This window comes from Monodon monoceros, unplaced genomic scaffold, assembly GCF_005190385.1.
Source record: "Monodon monoceros isolate NGI ecotype Baffin Bay Population unplaced genomic scaffold, NGI_Narwhal_1 Super_Scaffold_5, whole genome shotgun sequence".
NCBI lineage: Eukaryota > Metazoa > Chordata > Mammalia > Artiodactyla > Monodontidae > Monodon > Monodon monoceros.
This window is the reverse complement of record NW_021703782.1, coordinates 114,682,725-114,693,338: the sequence shown is the minus strand read 5'-3', so window position 1 is coordinate 114,693,338 and position 10,614 is coordinate 114,682,725. Positions and strand designations below refer to the sequence as shown.

General features: G+C 57.4%; 1 protein-coding gene across 1 annotated transcript; it reads right to left on the bottom strand.

Annotated features, from left to right (window-relative positions):
- Positions 1-8,502: 8,502 nt before the first annotated feature.
- On the bottom strand, positions 8,503-10,614 carry LY6H (lymphocyte antigen 6 family member H). The gene is made up of 4 exons (XM_029203356.1): positions 10,568-10,614; positions 10,192-10,319; positions 9,353-9,472; positions 8,503-9,042 (listed from the first exon to the last, which is right to left on the bottom strand). The coding sequence occupies exons 2-4, from the start codon at positions 10,256-10,258 to the stop codon at positions 8,807-8,809; spliced, it is 423 nt and encodes a 140-aa protein (XP_029059189.1). The 5' UTR covers positions 10,259-10,319; positions 10,568-10,614; the 3' UTR covers positions 8,503-8,806.

Genomic DNA, 10,614 nt, shown 5'->3' with positions numbered 1-10,614 from the left:
TTACGGGAAGCAGAATATTCAACTCCAAGACTACGACAGGCTGTTTTTCCTGGCAGCTGTTCTAGAGAGTCTCCAACCTTCGAGGAGCAAGAGACCCGGGCGGTGCACGTGGGCTTCCTCAGGGATTGGACGTCTGCTAATCTGAGGGCTACAACTCTGCGTCTGAGATCCGCATCTCCCTGGTAACTGCGGAAGCTGGACCTCTCCCCTGTGTGCAGGCTCCCTGAGGTTGGTGCGTGTCTTTGCAGGTCTGAGAACTCTCCTTGGCCCTGGCAAACCTCCGCAAAGTAGAAATGGAACGCTTGGCTTCAGCAGGAGGGCTCTGCAAAAAGACTCAGGGGATTTGGAGGCATGGTAACCATGGTGATTACTGCAGGGAACACTGGGGGACAGTCACAAAGAATCACTTGATTTCTGATTAGCTAATCTTGAAGTCTTCTTCCCAGCTGTGTTCCCTCGGATGGACCAGCCCTGCCCTTTGAGGCCTCCCCTGGATCAACTCAGGAAGGCAAATGCCTGTCTTTCTGTCCATCTTGAAGTCTGTCTGTCTTGCTGCCTAGCTGGAGCCATATGCTAGCCCAGGGTCCCAAGTTAGGGGATGAGACCCCTGTGCTCTGGAGGGATGGAGCAGGGACCCCCATGTTTTCCTCTCAGCCCAGGGACATCAGGGCAGCGGGACTGGTAGGGAGGCTGACCCTGGGGGCAGCCCCAGGGGAGACTTGCTCTGCCACACACGGCCCCTCCACATTCAAGAAGCCCTCTTCTCATCAATTCACAATTCTTGACTTATCCAACTGTCACTCCTCATCCCTTATTCACTCATTTTTTATTTTACTCATTCATTCAGCAAAATTACCAGCTCTCAATGGCGGTGTCGGTGGGTGGTGAATCGAGAAAGATCCAGCTCCAGCTCTGTGGCTCCCTCTCCTCACTCGGATCCCTTCACTGTGACTCGTCCTCTTTGTGTGTCTTGGGGACAAATGCACAAACCACCAGCAGAGAGAATGGATGAGTGAAGAACTCTCTGGAAGTATGAACTCTGCCCTCGACTACACATCTAGCTGGTGGGAGTGGGGCTGGCACCATCCCTCAGGCAGGAAGGATGGCCACACCCGTCAGTGACAAAGGCCCAGCAAGGCCAACCCTGGCGTTAGTTCCCCAGAGATACTCGCTGGTGACACATCATGGCATGGGGACAGGAGCACACGAAGGGCAGCCTCCACGGGCGTGAGTGGAGGCCGAGGGCACAGCACGGAGCTGGGGTCTGTCCGGGACGCAGTGCATTGTGAGAAGGAACGTGGGGCTCCCTCTCCCCCAGAGACAACTGCACGGCTCCTCGGGGTGACATATCAAGGCATGAAAACACAAGGAGAAGAGGACCCTGTATTTGCATAAAGACACCTTGAATGGACCCAGAGGAGCGCTGGGCAGACAGGCGGGGGAGGGGGCACATTTCTCACCTGTGTTACTGACGTGAACGTATTAGCTATGGAGGAGCCCCTCACCTAATCCCAGGACTGGGGCCCCATGCTGCCCCTCCAGGAAGGGTAAGGAAGCGAGCGCTGGGGCCTCGCTCTCCAACACCCCTGACACCCTCTGCAGAGGCAGGCCCGGGCCATCTCACTTATCTTGCTTCCGGCTCTATCCCCAAGGCCTAGAGCCTAGCACCTGGCTCCCAAAAGGAGTGCAAGGAATAAATAAGCGCATGAAGTGCTCAGCTCCTGTCTTGGCTCTCCCAGGGGGTGCCAGCTCCTTATCGTGGCGGGGCGGGTGGTGCACATTCCTGGGGCACTTGGAATAGGGATTTCTGTGCACAGGGCCTGGGCGTCCGCATTGGAACCCTCACCTGAAGGAATTCTGCTGGGGTTTCAGAACTGGTGCCCAGAGCCGCGGCCTGGGAAGCTCACAGGTTGGAGAGGGGTTTCCTGCACCTACTTCGCTTCCTTACCTGCCTGGGGGGAGGGGGGGAGGGGAGTTACCACTCTCCTCCCACCAGCTACCTAAAACTCAAGGACCTTTGGACCTTTGCACTGTTGGGTGAAGGTAAGAGGTACCTGGAAACATCACACATAAAAGTCTCTGCTGTAGAGCATGAAGAAGCAGGGGGAGCTGGGGGTTCTGTCCAGCTCATCGCTATTCACCAACAGTTACCAACATGTGCCGTGTGCAGGGCTGCACTGCCAGCTGTGCCCTGGGACCCGAGGAAGGAGGAGGAGACACAGGCAGGGGACAGGAAGGGTGGGAGAGAGATGAGATTGAAACCGGATCAGGGGCATCCTCAGGGGACTGGGAGAACAGGCCAGGAGGGAGGGTGGGGGAGATGCCGTCAGGGAAGGTGTACCAGGAGGGCCTTGCCTAAGAGCCCTGAAGTCTGGAAGGGGCTTGGACGGAACAGGGGAGGGGTCGGGGAAGCCTCAAGCCCTAAGGAGGGAACCGAGGGGCGTGCTCATCCTCCCACGTCCCCACACTTCCACCACTAGCATTCTGCCAGCTGGAACAAAAGGGGCCAGAGGCCTGGCTTCTAGGCTCAGCCCCTCCTCCATGTGCAAACCCCCTGTGAGCTGGGTGTGTCCCCACCTCACAGACACAGAGACAGGCTCAGAGGGGAAGCAGAACTTGGCCCAAATCACACAGCAAGTAGGTGCCAGAATCCAGGCATTTCCTGTGGATCCAGCGAAGGTTTCGGTACGTCAGCATCTTACCTCTTCCAAGTCTGCTTCCTAGGTGTCGAGCGGGCATAATAAGACCGCTATCAAGTGCAAGTGGGGAGGAGACGGACAGATGCTCTGAGAGGGACAGGCCCAGCAGGCAGGGAGTGAGGGAGGGGCTCAGAGCACCGGCCATCCTGCAACTCCCCTGGGCCAGCGCCAGAGGCCCCCCAGCTCCAGCGAGGGGGCGCTGGAGAAGATGAACCCCACAGACCCCCAGTAGCAGATGGCTGCAGAGCGTGGGTGGTGGGAAATGGCCTGTGTGTTCTGTGAGGCTGCCGAAATCCTGAGCTTACCTCCGACAAAGAGGTTCGAAGGCAAACCAGTGACAAATCTCAGCCCTGAATCTGATGCAACTGTCACACGATGCAAATGTTGGCGGTTTCAATCTGGCAATGGTTTAAAAGAACACTACACCGTGACCTACTGGGGTTTGTTCGTGTCACAAGCACCATCAGGGCATGGGACGAGAGAACCCACTGCACTAACTACTAATTAAATGAGGGAACGTGGTTCCATCAACAGATGGTGAAGGGTATTTCTTTTAAATTCATCAGCCATTCCTAATAAAAAAAATCTAATTGAAGTACAAATAAATAAAAGAATCTGAGCTGAATTAAGACTGATTTTCAAATCCAAAAGCAAACATCAATTCAACGTACAACAAGAAAGACCTTCCATTAACACAGAGGCCCTGGATCACTGTCATTATTCAACCATGTTTTGCAGGTCCCAGCTAAAGCAATAGAAACCAAAACTAAATAAGCAATAAAAATATTGGGAAAGCACAGTCAAAATCATCTTCACTTGCAGATTATCTGATAATATGCCTTGAAAATTTAAGAGATTCTGATGGTGATAGAATTTAGGGACATACGCATTGGAAAATGAGTAGCCTTCCCTGCTCTAGTTGCAGCGCTGTACGTGGCTACCCCAAACCATCCCAGCACCCTCTACAGCAAGTTGATAGTCCCTGCATTGTGAACCCCACTTTTCTGGGATTCAGAAACCTCACTCTGCAGCCTCCAGGCCTCTAGGGTGTCGCTGTATGACTTTGGTTCTGCCAGGGAGATGCATCCTGGCGACACCCCCAGAGAGCGCCATGGGGGCGAGGGGCAATGCCCGGCCCACCAGCTCTGCCGCCAGGAGTAGCTCCCCGCATCCTCCCAACAGAGTCCCTTCTGAGGCCCTTCGGACTCAGGTGGGCTCTTGCTGATACACTCAAGTGTGTGAACACAGCCCCAACCTCAGGCAAACAAGGGGCATAACTTTAATCTTTCTGTAACGATTTCTCTCCTGAGATCCATTCTGCCAGGTGGCGGAGACCCAACTGTCTTGGCCACGTCGTCTTTCCCAGGGCTGCGTCCAGTCAGGATTGGTGGGTGCATCTGCTACGGTACCCCTCAGCCCATCTGGTCCTCACACACCCACCAAGGCACACGGCTGCACAAATCACCCCACCTTGTCTCCAGGCTTCAGTCCCAGCACTCGCCCAAATGGCAGGCGTGGGGCTGTCTGTGGCCCACCTGCAGCCGCTCTTGCTCATCCCGCTCTGAGGCATCACCCTTCAGGAGCTTCTCTCTGGGACCCAGCCCACTCTCCGCTCCTTCCAAGCCCCTCCGCCCAGGGGCACCACTTCTTCACCTTCGGGAGTTTCCTCCAACACCGCATCTGGAAGTGTTTTGAAGCGCTTCTCCTTAGACTCGCTCCGTCTTGACATCTGTCTCAGAGAAGCCCGTGGCACAAGGGGTTGAGGATTTTGGAAACATGGAGGCCAACCATCTGACAGCCCCTATGGACCCCTCAACCCCTTCCCTCGTCATCCTACTGAAATGGGGGTCCAGTGGGGACAGGTACTTCTGGAACGAACGTCACAAAGAAAATGTCAGCTCACCACACTAAAAATGACTGTGAATGAAAAGGGGAGGGGATCAAATCCCACTTATGACACCACAGAAACTATAGATTGCTTAGCAATAAATATAGCAAGGAAGATACAAGAGCCACACGAAGAAAATGATGAACTTGGATGGAGGGACCAAGCAAATGGTGAGATCCATGGAGGTTCTGAGTGGGAACTTCCAACAGGGAAGACCTCTTCCTTCCCCAACTTCATCCCCAAATGAGTGAAAGTCCAGTCAAAACCCTGAGAGTGTTGTTCTGGAACTAGACAAGTGGGTTCTAAAATTCATAGGTAAGAAAAAGCTGTGAGAAGTGGCAAGAGTCTTTTAAAAAGAAGAGCAGGGCCTCCCTGGTGGCGCAGTGGTTGAGAATCCACCTGCCATTGCAGGGGACACGGGTTTGATCCCTGGTCCCGGAGGATCCCACATACCGCAGAGCAACTAAGCCCGTGAGCCGCAACTACTGAGCCTGTGTGCTGCAACTACTTAAGCCCGTGTGCCTAGAGCCCGTGCTCCACAAGAAGAGACGCCACTGCAATGAGAAGCCTGCGCACCGCAGCGAAGAGTAGCCCCCGCTCGCCGCAGCTAGAGAAAGCCCGCACGCAGCAACAAAGACCCGACACAGCCAAAAATAAATAGATAAATAAATTTTTTAAAAAATTGAAAGAAGAGCAAGACGGGCTCTCACCTCATCAACTGCTGAAACTTGGCTGGAGTCAAGCAGCTGGGTGAGACCCAAAGTAGGGAGGGTGTCCCCAAGGGTAGCAGACCTGAAACACACACACGTGTAGAAATGCCTCCTGTTATCAAGGTGGTGCTTAAGTCACCAGGGAAAGACGGGTTGTTTAACAAATGGCATTGAGAAAAACTGGCCATGTGTTTGGAAGAGGTCCCTGCCTTCTGCCACATAATGAACTCCAGGTGGACTGGATCGCTGAATGTGGTGGCCAAATCTGTGACAATATTAGAAGAAAATACAGAAACTGTTTTCCTCAGATAAGGGTGGAGGACGTTCTCCTAAGACCTGAAACCCAGAAACCATAAAAGAACAATTAGATTTGACCACATGAAACTCGAGAACATGCATATGTACGGTGACACACCAAAAACAAAGACGCAAGGAAATATTTGCAAAACATACACCACGGGAAAGACTGTTTCCGTAACACACAAAGGGGTCTTGCAAATCATAAGGAAAGACAAACGCCACGATAGAAGGATGGGCTAAGGATGCCATTGGACAGTCACAGAAGAAACACAAGTGGCTGACAAACACTTGGGACATCTAACCTCATTAATCACCTCTTCAGTAGCACTCAGAGTAAGATGCTACCGGCCAGACTGGCAAAAAGTCCTAGAGCTGAAGAACACCCTCTGGGAGTGATGTGGACGGAGCTGGTGTGACTGCAGCTTGACACGGCCTTTTTTTTTTTTAATTTATTTTTGGCTGCGTTGGGTCTTTGTTGCTACGTGGGCTTTCTCTAGCTGCGGCGAGTGGGGGCTACTCTTCACTGCGGGGCGCAGGTTTTTTATTGCGGTGGCTTCTCTTGTTGCGGAGCACGGGCTCTAGGTGCGCGGGCTCGGTAGCTGTGGCGCACGGGCTTAGTTGCTCCGCGGCATGTGGGATCTTCCCGGACCAGGGCTCGAACCCGTGTCCCTTGCATTGGCAGGCGGATTCTTAACCACTGCGCCACCAGGGGAGCCCAACACGGCCTTTTCTGAGCACCCATTTCATTGTTAAGTCTATGTCCTCTCTGGCTCAGCTGCCCCTGTCTCAGAATCGATGTGACAGATAATTGCCTGACCCCATAACCATATGAGGACCAGGACGGTCACGGCAGGACTGCTGATGAAAACCACTGAAGGCACCTCCGTGCCCACTGACAAGGGGAAGCTGAATGAGTCCTGGTCCAAAAGATACTCAGCAGCTGACACTGAAAGGCCCGTCTAGACGTCCTGACCCAGGAAAGTGTCCTTGATGAATGGTTCAGAAAAGGAGGCCATGGCACCCTGGCCTATCAGAGCTATGCGTGTGCCTAGGAGCCGAGCACGTCACACGGACCGTGGGCTTCGATCCTTCTGCAGCAGCTCGCGAAGGCCGGGGCACACATTCAGCTCTGGCTGCTTGGAAACGGGAGCTGAGGTGTCGAGGCCGCGTTATCTGGGCCATACTGCCGTAAGCCCCTCCGTCCATCCTAATCGTGTATCTTAAAAGAGCTGGGAGAGGGCTTCCCTGGTGGCGCAGTGGTTGAGAGTCCGCCTGCCAGTGCAGGGCCCGGTCCGGGAAGATCCCACATGCTGCGGAGCGGCTGGGCCCGTGAGCCATGACCGCTGAGCCTGTGCGTCTGCAGCCTGTGCTCCGCAGCGGGAGAGGCCACAACACTGAGAGGCCCGCGTACAGCAAAAAAAAAAAAAAAGACCTGGGAGAACTTCACGCCTTTTTGTGTTTTAAACACTTCCCTCAAATAACAAATTTAGCAAAGACTGACGTAAAAGTTGGTTTGAACCCCATGCCCCTGGGGTGGCCCGTCCACATCCTCCCAACACCTCCAGGCCTCCCATTGCTCCCGATCTCCTGGCTCCCGGCCTCCTCCGAATCCCCAAGGTTCTCTGCACGGGTCTTCCAGGTCATCCGCCAGCAGCACCCGGTCCCACGGTCCAAAAGCAGCAGACGCACACTGTGGATAGCACGCTTTACTGAGGTTTGTGGGGGGGGGGGCGGTACATCGCAGAGCAGCACAGCAAACTTAAAACAGAGTGGGAGACCACCCTCCGACAAGTCCCTTGGCCATTTCCACCAGCAGGAAGTTGATACCAGTCTCCAGTGACCCCACTCTCCCCACTGGTTCACTCGCCCAGGACCTCCAGACCCCTCTCCATCACTCTGGAAGAGGAGCCCAGGGAGGAATGCCAAGGCCAGCTCTGAGAGGAAGTATCGTTCATTCCAGGGAGTCCAGGACCCAGGAGTGACCTTGGGCTGGGTCAGCCACAGAGGGATGAAGAAGAACTGGCCGAGAAAGCCTGGAGTGGCCGCCGAGCGTCCCGTGGTGAGCCTAGGCCACAAGATGAGCCTCATGGCCAGTGGGTGTGGAGGCTGGGCTGGACTCAGGGTTGCAGGGGCTAACTGAGGGCTCACTGCTGGAGCAGGAAGGGCCAGGAAAGCAGCAGCAGCCTCAGGTTGACCTCCACGGTCAGCCTCCTCCCACGGGAAGCACCCAGGCCATCTGTGCCATACCATCCCCTGGTCAGGGGACTGGCCTTCAAGACCCTACCCACAGCGGCGCCCAGCTCAGGGTGGAGGCGGGGGTGTGCCTGCTTCTGGGTCTGGGACCTCGAGGTCCGCGTGTGAGCCTGAAGGGGCCCCGACAGCTCTCAGGGCAGCTGATCACCACCCAGCGGGGAGAGAGCTCTGGAGACCTACACACGGGCATGTCTGTATGCTCCCGTGCGCACGCACATGTGGACCTATGTGGACCTGCCTGCGCTGGGGCACACCGGTTCAGGGTCTGCTGTGACGCGAACGTGTCAGCGGGGGCGTGTGTGGCACCTGTGGGCACGAGCACGTGATGACGTGAGAGCGTGGTGTGGGTGAGGAGTGTGCCCTCTGCGGGCGTAGGTGTGAGTCTGGGCACGGCCCCGTCCCCGGTGTGTGCACACACCGTTGCAAGGCCTCGCCCTCAGGCCCACCCTGTGACTTTGCTCATCTCAACTCTCACCGCCCCTCAGGCTGTTCCCAAACTTTACCAGGCCCACGGTCCCCTGGCATCTCCACACCACAGCCCCCAGGGGACGAACGTTGCCCTCCCTGCCCCCGCCCCCTGCCCTTTCTCTGCCAGGAACCACCCCCCGCCAAAAAAAAAATCCCCACCCAGGCTCAGGCCCGGGTCTCTGGACTCAGAAGTGACTTTACTTCTCTGTAGAGGATGCCCTCACAGCCAGGCTGTCGGGCGGGGCCTGGCTCAGCCTGGTTTCCCCTCCGAGGCCCGGGGTCCCAGCCTCCTGCTGGACGCCTGATTCCTGGAGATGTCCTGCTGGCTGGGACTTGGAGCTGGTGGAGAGACAGGGAGGGGCGGGGGCCACAGACTGTGGACAGGCCAAGGCTGCCCCCAGCTTCAGCCAGGCCAGGCTGCGGAGGGGGCAGCCACAGGCTCAGGTCTGGCGGGACGAGTTCAGAAGCTCTGCGGGAGGGAAGGGACCTCAGGGCCCAGCCCAGAGGAGGGTGGGCCCCAGGCCGAGCAGGAGTCCCCCCGCCAGGGCCCAGGAGCTGCGCCCCGCCAGCGCCACCCCGTTGCACAAATCCTTCTCACAGCAGTCCACATCTACTTTCAAGATCCCAGAGTTAATGAAGCCCATCAGATAGTCTGAGAAAAAGTGCCGCTTCACGAAGTCACAGGACGAGGCACACATCTTGTTCACAGAATGATCCTTCCTGCCTGGGGAGGAGGGAGGGGAGCCTGGGATTCGAGCCCCACAGGGCCCTTTCTGCCTGGTGCCCAGGACCCAAGCCAGGGACCCTCCAGGTCAGCTCAGGACCCCAGAACAACAGAAGTGAGGCTTCAATCCACCCACACTGTCCCCAGCTACGTGAAAAGGGCCACAGAAGGGCCAGAGAGGGTCAGGCGTCTGCTGACTGTCACACAGCAGGGCAGTGCCCTGCCCCCAGACCCATGCTCTCGCCCGAGGCCAGAGGGACTCCGATGACACCGCCGACCCCTCCCCGCCCCAGGCCGGAGCCTGACTTACTGCTACTGGGATCTGTGATCCGGACACTGGCACACACCGTGTCTGCCGGCTGGCACTGCTTCGGGGTGCAATGACTGGAGTTGGTGGTCAGCGTGCAGTCCTGGCACCACAGGCCATGAGCTGGGCAGGGCACAGAGAGGAGGATGACCAGAGGGACAGGGGTCCAAGCCAGCCAGCCCCTTGCGTCCTCCCCACCTGCCTCGCTGCATGTCCTAGGAGAACCATGCAGCTGTAGGAGGCCGGCACTCCTTGACCAGGAGTGACCAGGACAAACTAGCACCCGGAGGACAGGCTGGGACGACCTGTGTGCCTTTGGGCAGGGTGGGGTGAGGGTGCCACCACTGGGACTCCGGAAACCCCTATGCCCCCCCCCCAGGCCCCACACACACGCACGGTGCGTGCACACATAGCCACAAGTATCACACCTATGGCGCCCTCCGGCACACTCCTACCCCCTCACACACATCCCCCCAGAGTCTAGTTGGTTCCGGTGGAGGAAGAACCAAACAGGACTTGATGGGAGGCCAGGTGGGGCTCTGAGAAGAGATGGAACACAAGCAAGCCAGCACTAAGCCGGGAGCAGCCGCTGGACCAGGGCCCAGGAGGAAAAGGACCCATGCCCTCAGGAGCCAGGAGAGACCCGGGCGGCTGGAGCTGGGGCAGCGCCAGCAGGGGCCACACAGGCGAGCGCTGGGCTGGGGTCGCTGGGTTCCGGAGGGGGTGTGTGTCTGATGGGCATCGTCAGAGAATGGCCGCCCCACACCTGGTTCTCTCCGGAGCTGCCTCATACAGGCTCTCAGGCGACCTGGCCTACCCCCGCCAGCCGCCCCCAGACTCACCGGGGCCAGAGCACAGCAGAGCGGCCAGCAGCACCAGGCCGAGGCCCTTCATGGCCGCAGGCAACATGCTCCAGGCGGGCCTCAGGAAGGCGCGGGGGCTGCAGGCTGGGGTCGTCTGGGGCACAGGCCTGGCAGGGAGAAGCCTCGATCAGGAGACCAAGTCCCGGCCCAGCTCGAAGGACCCTCCCCTTTTCTGGCATCCTAACGCAACCTCCTCCCTGGAATCCAGGGCCAGGGGTCGTCTGGGAGCTCTCAAAGCCCCACCCCCAGCCCATCCCCCAGAGCATCCACCATCACTGCATCCCCCCCGAGGAAAATAGGTCTGCCCTCTCCGGCAGGGTGACAGCTCGAAAGGCCCGCACCCCACGCTCCGCACCTGTGGGTAGGAGGGTGGGTCGGGAGGCGCGTCTTATCCCTGGGGAG